This window comes from Haliotis rubra, unplaced genomic scaffold, assembly GCF_003918875.1.
Source record: "Haliotis rubra isolate DU_JTF1 unplaced genomic scaffold, ASM391887v1 Scf254, whole genome shotgun sequence".
Taxonomy (NCBI): Eukaryota; Metazoa; Mollusca; class Gastropoda; order Lepetellida; family Haliotidae; genus Haliotis; species Haliotis rubra.
This window is the reverse complement of record NW_025766603.1, coordinates 1,164,911-1,179,061: the sequence shown is the minus strand read 5'-3', so window position 1 is coordinate 1,179,061 and position 14,151 is coordinate 1,164,911. Positions and strand designations below refer to the sequence as shown.

Here is a 14,151-nt window from a genome sequence, read left to right as displayed (position 1 = left end):
CCATTCTCTGGGGACAACAGCAGTATGTTCTGATGTAAACACATCGACTGACTGTTGTAGCTTCCTAGTGTTCGGTCTGCTGTGAGTCTATTGCCGCTACTTCCTCTGTAGATGTGCTGCTGTGGAGACAAGAACACCCTTGTTCCTGTTCTTGTTCCAGTATCCTCTGACCAATGGGGCATCTCCCTGTCAGCCCTATCTCTCTCACAGACATGTTCCCAAACCCCTCTGTATGGTCCTGCTTGCTCTCTGTACCACACTAAACTGACAGCAATCAAGGAAGTCTCACTGAACACTGACCAGATCATTCCTGCACCGATCCTGCCAGCCCTCTACCTCCCTATAAACACTTTGTTTATGCTGTACTGACAGCCCTCCCTCCAAATTTGTGCTGACCACCTTCCATCCACCTATGACATCCGCCCTTCATCTACCCTGTTCCGACAACTGTCCATCCACCTATGATGTCCGCCCTTCATCTACCCTGTTCCGACAACTGTCCATCCACCTATGATGTCAGCTCTTCATCTACCCTGTTCCGACAACTGTCCATCCACCTATGATGTCCGCTCTTCATCTACCCTGTTCCGACAACCGTCAATCCACCTATGATGTCCGCCCTTCATCTACCCTGTTCCGACAACCGTCAATCCACCTATGATGTCCGCTCTTCATCTCCCCTGTTCCGACAACTGTCCATCCACCTATGATGTCTGCCCTTCATCTACCCTGTTCCGACAACTGTCCATCCACCTATGATGTCCGCCCTTCATCTCCCCTGTTCCGACAACCGTCCATCCATCTACCCTGTTCCAACAACCGTCAATCCACCTATGATGTCCGCCCTTCATCTACCCTGTTCTGACAACCATTCATCCACCTATTATGTCTTCCCTTCATCTACCCTGTTCTGACAACCGTCCATACACCTATTATGTCTTCCCTTCATCTACCCTGTTCCGACAACCGTCCATCCACCTATGATGTCCGCTCTTCATCTACCCTGTTCTGACAACCATCCATCCACCTATGATGTCCGCCCTTCATCTACCCTGTTCTGACAACCGTCCATACACCTATTATGTCTTCCCTTCATCTACCCTGTTCCGACAACCGACCATCCACCTATGATGTCCGCTCTTCATCTATCCTGTTCCGACAACCGTCCATCCACCTATGATGTCCACCCTTCATCTACCCTGTTCCGACAACCGTCCATCCACCTATGATGTCCGCCCTTCATCTACCCTGTTCTGACAACCGTCCATACACCTATTATGTCTTCCCTTCATCTACCCTGTTCCGACAACCGTCCATCCACCTGTGATGTCCGCCCCTTCATCTACCCTGTTTCGACAACCGTCCATACACCTATTATGTCTTCCCTTCATCTACTTTGTTCTGGCAATCTTCTCTCAAGCCTGTACTAACTCACAGTCCCCATCCACCCTCCCCTCACTGTCCCCATCCACCCTGCCCTCACTGTCCCCATCTACTCTGCCCTCACTGTCCCCATCCACCCTGCCCTCACTGCCACCGTGCACCCAGCCCTCACTGTCCCCATCCACCCTGCCCTCACTGTCCCCATCCACCCTGCCCCCAGTCCACCCTGCCCTCACTGTCCCCCGTCCACCCAGCACTAGCAGGACCAGCGGCGGTCTGCCACCAAGTGACTGCTTGTATCGATGTCTTCCTGCGTGAGGCAACTTGCTCATAATGAACACAGACACTTGGCTCATGTGAAAAATCAATGCGTTCTCTTCAAACACGGCAGTGATAAAAGCGGTGCGGACACAGAACATGTCTCCGTAATGAGGAAGCGCGACCCGGCCGGCCATGGCGGCCATCTTCCCTGTGTAATCTGGCGGGCTAATACTGGCATTATTACAGCCAGCTCATGACTTGACAGCGACATCACTAACTGAGTGTTTAATCTTCACAAAGCCCATCCCCTCGCACCCACAATAACCTGCTGCCGAGTAGCTCTCACATCGCTATTGGCGGCCCATCTCTAAATCTTCCCGTACATAAACTCTGCATAAAGCTCAGGACCTTCGTCCAACTAAATCAATTGTGATAACCGCGTACTTTCACTTTGTGATCAATAGCTGGTCCAGCTTATGCCACAATTAGCTACGTCAAGTGTTGTTAATATGGAACAAAGCTACGCAGAGGAAATGTCCCATTACAGCTCAGCGCCAGAAGAGGTATTTAGACACAGAGAAACTTTAAGACATTTCCCAATCCAATATTTCCCTTTTTATGTGTTTTTGTTAACGGATTAACCTTTTTTCACAAATTCAGTTTCTCCTTGAGAAATGACTCATATCTTGTCTGTGAGCATTCTGTGTTGAGATTCAGCGGACATTAGATTCACAATATCTAAATCTTCAATTTTAATTTGTCTTTCACAAAATAATGAAGCCCCAGATCGTGAAGCATCTGCTCTGGATCCAGCCAGTATTGTATCTCAGATGCTTCCAACCCTGGGATTCAGTTGTACATTTGTTTAGTTTTCAGCATATCTAGTCAACATGTTTATTTCTTGCCCCAACACTGTAAACAGCAGTTTTTCAGCGATCCATTACTTGAACGATCTGATGAAAACATTGTCTCCCTTATAAAAATATACTCGCTCCAGTTCAGTTAAAAAACAAAAACACTGTCCGACCACACTGACGGTTGTTACCAACACAAAAGACATTTCTTGTATGTGAAAGTGAGTGAATATTGTTTGATGTCGGTAAAATTCCACTATAACATGACGTGAGTTTGGTTTTACGCCGCTTTTAGCAATATTCCAGTAATATCTCGGCAGGGACACCAGAAATGGGCTTCACACATTGTACCCATGTGGGGAATCAAACCCGGGTCCTCGGCGTGACAAGTGAATGCTTCAACAACAAGGCTACCCACCATCCCTTGTAGCATTAAGGTCTGTACGTAATTCACTCTCAACCAGACAAATGACTCGCCACTTCTCAAGGCGAGTCAATGAATATTAGCCAATCCCAAAAACAAACTACAACAGCTGCTTAAAGCCTGGCCTTGCATTCAAAATTCTCGTATGACGTGATGAAATACTCAAACATATAGATTTTTCCCTTGTTTGTGTGATAACAACGCAGATGCAAGTGTAATTTTTTCTAGATTGTCCAAAGTACAAAATGGGATGCATTTACTTATTAATGACCAAAATTTGTACACATCAAACTTAATTACATTCATACCTGTAACCTTTCTTACAAAACATACGCAAATTCAGCCTTTATCCGAAGCACTGCTATTTGATACATTTCAACACATCACGGATCACCTGGATCGCTGTTAGGCTGGATGGACATGCATTCAGTTGCTAGATCCACAAACACTGGGATTAGTGGTGTAGCCTAATGGTTAAAGCGTCCACTCATCTAGCTTCAGATTCAATTCCCCACATAGGTACAATATGTGAAGCACATTTCTGGTGTCCCCCCGCCATGATACTGCTGGAATATTGCTAAAAGCGGCGTAAAACCAAACTCACTCACTCACAAAGAGGGTGTACGACTCACTTGTTGTGAAACATTTCCTGCAGGCGTACGTGGTCAAGTCCCGTCCTCCATCGCTGTCGTCCGAATCCTCCGACACCTCACTGGCTGAGCTTTGGTCCACTGAAAACACAAACCAACTTTACAACCAAACACACACTCGGTGCAGTATATTCAGGCAATAACTAACGAGCAATCTGTCATTACCATCACAAGTTGGTTATTGTAATTATTACCCACGAGTTGGTTATTGTAATTATTGCCCACGAGTTGGTTATTGTAATTATTACCCTATCAGTTTTGGATCTAAATAACGCTAAAATGAAAAAATACAGCATTCTCTATAAGGAAACCCGTGTTGTGGGGAATCCCCATATCCCTACACATTGATTGGCTGTTTTATTCTGAAACAGCCAATCAACGTTCACCATAAAATGTATCCTCCCTGGGGATTTACAGGAAAAATACAAACCTGTGTCCTCCTTACCATATGGGTAATAAGTTTATATAACGCTCAGCAACATTCAGCAATATTCCCCTTACACGCCTTGTAAACAATCGAGTCTGGAGCCGATAACTGGTGATTGATGCCATGAGCAACAACCCACCCTGTTGGGTTCAATGACACACAATCCACAATGTCACCAAACAATCTACCCATTAAGGTCACCCCTAATCTAATTGTTTATGGTTATTACTTGTGTAAATTAGAGGAATTGGGAATTTTTAAAAATTAAATTGGTACTTTTTACAGTCATTCAAAGCAGACTAGGGCTCAAACATCGCCCAGCAGCAGGTCTGTTATGGCACCCAGGTTCCACTTATATTCCATGTGGTAAATGTTTGGTGCTTGGTATATTTGAGACATTTCAATTCTAAATTATATACTTCATTGGCGGATCTACATATGACTTAAGATCACATTGAAGATTTTTTTTGCGTTGGCTTCGAAACCCCCTGAACCACCCCCCTCTCATAATTCCTGGATCCGCTCATGTACTTAGGGATATTTTTTTGTACACATTTCACTAAACCCTGTTTGTATTTGAGACCGAGCATATTTCAGAAACCTGGCCTTTATGTCGCAATGTATCTGTTCAAACAAGTCAGTGTGTCTTTCCCGAGGTAGTTGGTGTGCCAGTTTAAATGAGTCAATCTGAGAGAATCAGTGTGTAAGCTAGACAGTTGAGGCACTGTGATTGCGAAAATATGTATTATGCATGTGTCATTGTAAACATTGTTTTTTATTGTTTAAATACCCGTGAAGGTCCGGGTTAGAATATTGATCTTAAGTAACCCATGCTTGTCATAAGAGGCGACTAACAGGATCGGGTGATCAGGCTCGCTGACTTGGTTGACACATGTCATTGGTTCCCAATTGCGTAGATCAATGCTCCTACCGTTGATCAGTGGATTGCCTGGTCCAGACTCAATTATTTACAGACCGCTGCCATATAGCTGGAATACTGCTGAGTGTGGCGTAAGTCTAAACTCACTCACTTTAATTGTTTAAAATAAAACAAAAATCAAAAAGAAAAAGTATTACATAGGACATAGGCAAACCACCATCCCACAAAGCACCTGGTTTAACTTATATATCACACAGGTAGAATGCCGAACACAAGCATGAAGAATTAGGATCACTACCTGGGGATCTCCCTGAACATTCTGCTAAGGGTCCACAATATAGACACTGTTTGTAGGCATAGCTCCCCGATCCTCTAAGGGTCACAATATAGCACTCCCGCTCCCCGATCACTCTAAGGGTCCACAATATAGACACTGTTTGTGGGCATAGCTCCCCGATCACTCTAAGGGTCCACAATATAGACACTGTTTGTGGGCATAGCTCCCCGATCACTCTAAGGGTCCACAATATAGACACTGTTTGTGGGCATAGCTCCCTGATCACTCTAAGGGTCCACAACATAGACACTGTTTGTGGGCATAGCTCCCTGATCACTCTACTCAGGGTCCACAACAAAGACACTGTTTGCGGGCATAGTTCCCCGATCACTCTGCTAAGGGTCCACAACAAAGACACTGTTTGTGCGGACAGCTCCCTGATCATTCTACTATAAAGGGTCCACAAAATAAAGTGTGTGTTTTATGTCAAAGCTCAGTGATCATTCTGCTAAGGGTCCACAATGTAGAGTTTTTGTTATAGGTCAAAGCTCAGTGATCATTCTGCTAAGGGTCCACAATGTAGAGGTTTTGTTGTAGGTCAAAGCTCACTGATCATTCTACTAAGGGTCCACAATGTAGTGTTTTTGTTGTAGGTCAAAGCTCAGTGATCATTCTGCTACTAAGAGGTTTTGTTATAGGTCATAGCTCACAATTCTGTAGGGTCCACAATGTAGAGTTTTTGTTATAGGTCAAAGCTCAGTGATCATTCTGCTAAGGGTCCACAATGTACAGGTTTTGTTATAGGTCAAAGCTCAGTGATCATTCTGCTAAGGGTCCACAATGTAGAGGTTTTGTTATAGGTCAAAGCTCAGTGATCAGGGTCCACAATGTAGAGGGTTTGTTGTAGCGATCTAGGGCAGACACCAACTCCCCCCACTGACAGCAAGGACCTGTGACTATTTGCATCAGCAATTTTACTTTTCTGAAATTGATTTCAAATGTAAATGTGAGTTTGATTGAGAATTATTTGTGTTTACGTCATGCTGTCTCCATGGCAACTGTCTGTGCTGCTTGCTTAGACAACATACTGGGGAATGCCACCAATATGACCTATAAGGTGGAGGGCATCAAAACGCTGCACTGTGGGTAAAGGGAAGATAAACATTGTTTATAGACTAACTCTTAGTCTCTGAATATATATAATTTTGATAGTAACAAATAAACCCATTTAAATTGATAAATAGCCACAGTAATGGAGATTCAGACCTGAGGAAATATTAGACTAGGCTTCATTTAGGGCTTTAGCATGGCAGGGAGGTCTAGGCAGTTGGGAAAATAATGTGGTTCAGGGACTGTGAGACAGACAACCATGTTTAGTTCAACTCACAACCAGGTATTAACTACAGTGACAGCAAAGACAATATCAGCCTGCGTTTAGTTCATGTCACAATCAGATATTAATTACACAGTGTCATGTCACAATCAGATATTAATTACACAGGGTCAGGAGACAATATCAGCCTGCGTTCAGTTCACCCTGTATTAAACCTCTGGGAGTCTAGTGACAAGATCAGGCAGTGTTTAGCCCATCCAACAAGATCACGCAGTGTTTAGCCCATCCAACAAGAGCAGGCAGTGTTTAGCCCATCCAACAAGATCAGGCAGTGTTTAGCCCATCCAACAAGATCAGGCGGTGTTTAGCCCATCCAACAAGATCAGGCTGGTGTTTAGCCCATCCAACAAGAGCAGGCAGTGTGTTTGTTTGGCATCCAACAAGATCAGGCAGTGTTTAGCCCATCCAACAAGATCAGGCAGTGTTTAGCCCATCCAACAAGATCAGGCAGTGTTTAGCCCATCCAACAAGATCAGGCAGTGTTTAGCCCATCCAACAAGATCAGGCGTGTTTAGCCCATCCAACAAGATCAGGCAGTGTTTAGCCCATCCAACAAGATCAGGCAAGCCCATCAGGGCTGTGTTTAGCCCATCCAACAAGAGCAACCCAGATCAGGCTGTGTTTAGCCCATCCAACAAGAGCAGGCAGTGTTTAGCCCATCCAGCAAGATCAGGCAGATTGTTTAGCCCATCCAACAAGATCAGGCTGTGTTTAGCCCATCCAACAAAATCAGGCAGTGTTTAGCCCATCCAACAAGATCAGGCTGTGTTTTAGCCCATCCAGGCGTTTGGCCCATCCAACAAGATCAGGCAGTGTTTAGCCCATCCAACAAGATCAGGCGGTGTTTAGCCCATCCAACAAGATCAGGCAGTGTTTAGCCCATCCAACAAGATCAGGCAGTGTTTAGCCCATCCAACAAGATCAGGCGGTGTTTAGCCCATCCAACAAGATCAGGCAGTGTTTAGCCCATCCAACAAGATCAGGCGGTGTTTAGCCCATCCAACAAGATCAGGCAGTGTTTAGCCCATCCAACAAGATCAGGCAGTGTTTAGCCCATCCAACAAGATCAGGCAGTGTTTAGCCCATCCAACAAGGGCAACAAGATCAGGCAGTGTTTAGCCCATCCAACAAGATCAGGCAGTGTTTAGCCCATCCAAAGATCAGGTGATTGTTTAGCAAGATCAGGCAGTGTTTAGCCCATCCAACAAGCAACAAGATCAGGCTGTGTTTAGCCAGGCGGTGTCCCATCCAACAAGATCAGGCAGTGTTTAGCCCATCCAGCAAGATCAGGCGGTGTTTAGCCAGCAAACAAGATCAGGCAGTGTTTAGCCCATCCAACAAGATCAACAGTGTTTAGCCCATCCAACAAGATCAGGCAGTGTTTAGCCCATCCAGCAGATCCAACAAGCATCCAACAAGAGCAGGCAGTGTTTAGCCCATCCAACAAGATCAGGCAGTGTTTAGCCCATCCAGCAAGATCCAGTGTTTAAGCCAAGAACAAGATCAGGCAGTGTTTAGCCCATCCAACAAGATCAGGCGGTGTTTAGCCCATCCAACAAGATCAAGCAACAAGATCAGGCTGTGTTTAGCCCATCCAACAAGATCAGGCAGTGTTTAGCCCATCAACAAGATCAGGCAGTGTTTAGCCCATCCAACAAGATCAGGCTGTGTTTAGCCCATCCAACAAGATCAGGCAAGCCAGGCGTGTTTAAGCCCATCCAACAGAACAGGCATCCAACAAGATCAGGCTGTGTTTAGCCCATCCAACAAGATCAGGCAGTGTTTAGCCCATCCAAAGATCAGGCAGTGTTTAGCCCATCCAACAAGATCAGGCGGTGTTTGGCCCATCCAACAAGATCGCCCATCCAACAAGATCAGGCGGTGTTTAGCCCATCCAACAAGCAGGCAACAGAGGCGAGTTTAGCCCATCCAACAAGAGCAGTGTTTAGCCCATCCAACAAGCAACAGGCAGTGTTTAGCCCATCCAACAAGAACAGGCAGTGTTTAGCCCATCCAACAAGATCAGGCAGTGTTTAGCCCGTCCAACAAGGAACAAAAGCAGGCAGTGTTTAGCCCATCCAACAAGAGCAGGCAGTGTTTAGCCCATCCAACAAGATTAGGCAGTGTTTAGCCCATCCAACAAGATCAGGCAGTGTTTAGCCCATCCAACAAGAGCAGGCAGTGTTTAGCCCATCCAACAAGAGCAGGCAGTGTTTAGCCCATCCAACAAGAACAGGCAGTGTTTAGCCCATCCAACAAGAACAGGCAGTGTTTAGCCCATCCAACAAGCAGGTATTAAACCCGGGAGAGTCTGGAGGCGAGGAGTGTACCACATTTGACAAGGGCCTGTTGACAAGAGACACCGTATTCACAAGAAGGTATTCACTATAACAAGGTAACATGGATTGAGTTGCTTGTCTTGTCAAGTCTTGTTTCTCTAGGACATTAGTATAGGGATCCTGGGCATTGTGGGTAAACTGTGTGTGTTTACCTGGCGCAGCCCATCAAACACATGGGTTCGGGATGTCGCCCCAGCCAAATGAATCTAAACAAGCCGCTGGGCCCAGCACTGCACAACCAGATGGGAATGTTTACTTGCTGTGTCACTCTCTGGTAACTTGTCTTTCTCACAACCGGAACAATCAACCAATCACAAGACTCCTTGCAAGCTGATGCAGCGTGTCAAATCAAACAAAGCAGCAAATGGGAGGCTGGTATAGCGATTGTGTTCGCTATTAAGCCTGGCAAGACAAAGCCGACTTCAGTGGCAGGGTTGTGACTCCAGTGAAGCCTACGGATGATTGATCGATGATGCTGAGAGCAGAGGTGGTGGAAAACATGCGTTGGGGGTTATTCATAAACACTCCACTCACACAGGAGAATCCGAGAGCCATACTACACGCCACTAGTCTTACTTGCCAAAGAAACAGATCTCCGTTTCAAAATGAGATTGTTCTTGAAGTAAGTGGTTGCCATAGTTACCTGCTTAATGATGATTCAGGGCTGACATATCATTACCACTTCTGGGATGTGACCCAGTGAACCGTGACCTCCAACCCCTGACCTGACCTGAACCAAACAGGCTGTCAATCACTTCTCCTGTCCACACATGAAAGGCCCTGATGCTACAGACTATTTCCCTCCCAACTAATCAATGGTATCAGATATCAGGCAAACCTGAGGTGGACTACAGCTGCTGGTAGTTAGAGATTATACCAGTGTCAGCCAGACAGGTTCACTACATGACCCCTCTCCTTCCCCCACTGACCTTGACCTTGACCTGTCCATGCTGCTCACTACCCAGTGAGGGAGATAAAGTCTTAATATTGGACAACCCTATTATTCATGAACTCATTGTTACAATAATTAACAATAATTCAAGAAACAAAATCAACCGCCATCATATTCCAACCTCGATAATTCATTTCCATCTTACAATAACCAGACGCGTTCTCATTAACGATTAGCTTTTCAGTATTCATGGGATTCAGAGAGTCGTAACATCGATGTTTAGAGACACAAAGTATGTTGATATCCCCTCTTAATCAATAGTTTATATCATTGTTTTATTTTATAGAAATGTCAAGTTGCAATTGAATAGAGACTAACATTATATTATTGCAATTTGTTTTGTCCCTAAGCTTGTGAAATTGAGCAAATAGTCGCTGAACATCAAGAATATTCTGTATGCAAGTATGTGCTTGCCATTTACGGTAGGGAATTGCAATAGAAGGTGAGGAATTTGTTAACCAATTTTAGATCTGCTTTAGCTCAAGGTTATCCAGCATTCCACAGTTAAATATCTTTGCATCTCAATTATTCCTAAACAGATTCCTTTTGTTGCAGAATTTTTGTGGGTGTTTCGTACAGCAGAGAAACAATATCTGTACCTGTTATAGTAGCATACAAATATGTTTACCTGTTCATATAGCATACAAATATGTTTACCTGTTTATATAGTATACTGTAAACGTATTATATTTCTCGCGCAGGTTTTATTTTCGCTTTCAAAAACATTTTAGCCGAAAATTTATACAATCCCACGCCGCCCTGAGTTGTTACCATAACACATCAAGTTTGAAGAGAGAAATCTACGGGAATATTAAAATGACTGATAGTAGCATAAAGAATCATACTTAACTGTCGCTGTAATGTATTTCCCAAAACATAATTAAATAATGAGCCAAATCCCATCACCTGAATTAGCTTAAAACAGCAATGTGTGTTAGGCCACCATGGAAATTGGTCACATGACAGATGGTTTGATACAAAACAGATTACCATGAAACGACTCGAAAGAAATAATACAGCAGTATTTTATTTATTCATTAAGATTTTATTTACCAGTACATCATGAAGCAAATAGTCACTTAACACTCAATCATCTCATTCACAACAACCCGGCTTGTTTGAAATCACAAAGAGCTTCATATACAGTAGAAGTTAATTCGTCAGATCGTCAGAATTCGGAACATAAGACTGATGTGTTTTTCAGTCTTCCATGAGTAAACGGATTACTGTGTACTAGTATATCGCACAGATAGGGATTTCCTGTGAGTACGCAATAAACGCCACCTGACAGGTTAAGCCACTCTGTTTGTTTTCACAGCTATTAGTGGCGGCCAAAGAGACAGCTGGCAGTTCCGGCAATTACTGATTGCGCGAATAATTGACCGCGCGATGTAGTCTAAACTGTCAATTCCGCGAAAATTGCACCACGCGAAAATAAGTACGTTTACAGTATAAATATCTGCCCTGTCTATATATACTACTCACACTTTGCTAAGGATCATAAAAATCCACAACTTTCCTTAAACGTAGATTCCTAATTTGAAATTGTATCCATTTTAAACTGGATAAATAATAATATGGTAAGCCCTCTTTAGGCAAACAGTCACTTTAACCTAACCTTATGCACTTGATACATGAATAACCATAAAAATGGGTTTCATGGCACCAATCAACCATTTTGCAAATCATGGCACGGGTCATTGATAAGTACACAACACCTGTCAGTAGAGGGTATGGAATTCACCAGATGAAATGACTTACTGAAAACTTAGATCCATGCTTACAATAGGCTTAGATATTTAAACCAAATTTGACCCCACATCACAGTTTTCTGTTGAATCCATGATTTGATCCTAAAAAGTGTATCTATAGCATACAAATATCTGTAATGCGTGCAATGAGAAAATAATGTGAGCGGCTTTGACCACTATTCCAGTGGGACCATCACATGTCGGTAAATTTTGCTTGCAGGTGTCAAATGTTCATCACAGGGGTAACCCTGCACCTGTTCATACATAAAGATGCTGTTCAAACAGGGAACAGAGAGCACCTTTGGTGCCTTGTTGCACCTGTTTACAGAAGATGCTGTCACTCAGCAATTTTTTGTTGTTTATATATATATATATAATGTGGTGGTATGTAAATAACCCAGTCTGGACCAGACAATCCAGTGATCAACAGCATGAGCATCGATTTACGTAATTGGGACATGATGACATGTATTAACTAAATCACAAGCCTGACCACCCGATCCCATTAGTCTCTTCTTATGACAAGCATGGGTTACTAAGGACCAATTTTAACCCGGATTTTCACGGGTAGAGAGCATTTTAGTAAGTATGGATGACTCAACATTCTGCACACAACAGCAACAACAGCAACAGCAACAACAACAACAACAACAACAACTGTAGCAACTTACAGTAGTCGCCGCTGGGCTGGCTGGTCGACCTCGTGGTCTGGCTCTTCAGTCCGGAGCGCCGATGTCGCCGATGAGGTCGATTTGATGCTGCAGACGGAGTTTTCTTCCAGAAGTAGTAATATTCCACCAGGTCAGCCTGGAAGCAAAACAGAACATCAGTAAACAGAATGCCAGTAAACAGAACATCAGTAAACAGAATGTCAGTAAACAGGGGATCAGTAAACAGATGTCAGTAGACAGAACATCAGTAAACAGAACGTCAGTAAACAGAACGTCAGTAAACAGATAAGCAGAAAACAGAATGCCAGTAAACAGGAGATCAGTAAACAGATGTCAGTAGACAGATCAGTAAACAGAGTCTCAATAAAGAGAACATCATCAACCATCTTACTGGATATGTGAGCGTGAGAGAATGGGTGGGTGGCTATAGAGTCTATCACTGAGCTCTCTACTTTCTAAATGAGCACCTAACATGTATTAAACCATGTCCATAGAAACACGCTGTTCTAAATGAGGTACACCTAAGGTACATGTATTAATGGTACATGTTTATGGTACACATACACGTTCAAGGTACACATTCATGGTACATGTTCATAATATGTGTTTGTTCATGGTAAGTGTTCATGATACGTGTTTATGATACCTATACAAGGTACATGTTCATGGTAAGTGTTCATTCATTGTACATGTTCAAGACACATGGGTGTTCATTGTATGTGTTTATGTACCTGTTCAGAGTGTCCGTACATCTATCAGATCTACGAACTAATTCATCAGTTGCCATCTGTTCACATCTCTCCTGAGTAGACCCTCCTCCTTTCTCCATCGCCTGTTGTCTGCCTGCCACCCATCCCCTGTACCCAACCCACCTTCACATCAAGCCACTACACCTCCAACCCAACACACAAACACTGAAGATGCTTCTCACAACATAATTATCAGGTTTCAAATGTCCCCTGGCTTCATGTCATGTTGGAAAAGTATCCGGCTGAAGTCGACAGAAACAAGGCTCTGTCACCTCGATGTTCAAGGGGAGACAATCAAGGGTGTCATCGCTCCATGCCTGCGCTGGTATATCTTTGATCTTACCATTATAACCTACTTTGCATGCCTGTGTTATCTAACGAGTAATCTAGGCGTGCTACAGGTGTTGTGTTCATCTCATACATCAAAGCATGTTTGTCATGTGACCTGTCGTCACGATTACTTTGAAGGGAAATTTATACACAGAATAGGTGGTACATGTTGCGTTCCTTTATCAATTATGAAATCCTCTAAGTTGAAAGAATATATTCGACTGATGAAAACACATCTACATGGGGTTATCTACAAGTTCGTCTCTGTGGCAACAACAGACTCTAAATGATGAAGATTCTACTCAGATAACTGCCTAATGTAAGTCATACAGACACACTAAAGCCAGTCAAACACAGAAACACTAACAGAAGCACTAACCCAAGTCAAACACACACTAAACCTAGTCCTTCAAAGCAGACCCAAGTTTGCACACCATACAACCAAGTCAAACACAGACACACTGACCAAAGTCAAACACAGACACACTGACCCAAGTCAAACACAGACACACTAACCCAAGTCAAACACAGACACACTGACCCAAGTCAAACAGAGACACACTAACCCAAGTCAAACACAGACACACTGACCCAAGTCAAACACAGACACACTGACCCAAGTCAAACACAGACACACTGACCCAAGTCAAACAGAGACACACTAACCCAAGTCAAACTAACACACTGAAGTCAAACACAGACACACTGACCCAGGTCAAACACAGACACACTGACCCAAGTCAAACACAGACACACTGACCCAAGTCAAACACAGACACACTGACCAAAGTCAAACACAGACACACTAAC

The 14,151-nt window shown here is 43.8% G+C and overlaps 1 protein-coding gene across 1 annotated transcript in view; it reads right to left on the bottom strand.

The window, feature by feature from the left end:
• LOC124279647 (arginine-glutamic acid dipeptide repeats protein-like) overlaps positions 1-14,151 on the bottom strand; it is a 180,431-nt gene that overhangs the window by 16,633 nt on the left and 149,647 nt on the right. Inside the window, 2 exon segments of the mRNA XM_046715483.1 lie at positions 3,555-3,653; positions 12,263-12,398. Of these exon segments, the coding sequence (XP_046571439.1) occupies positions 3,555-3,653; positions 12,263-12,398 (235 nt within the window).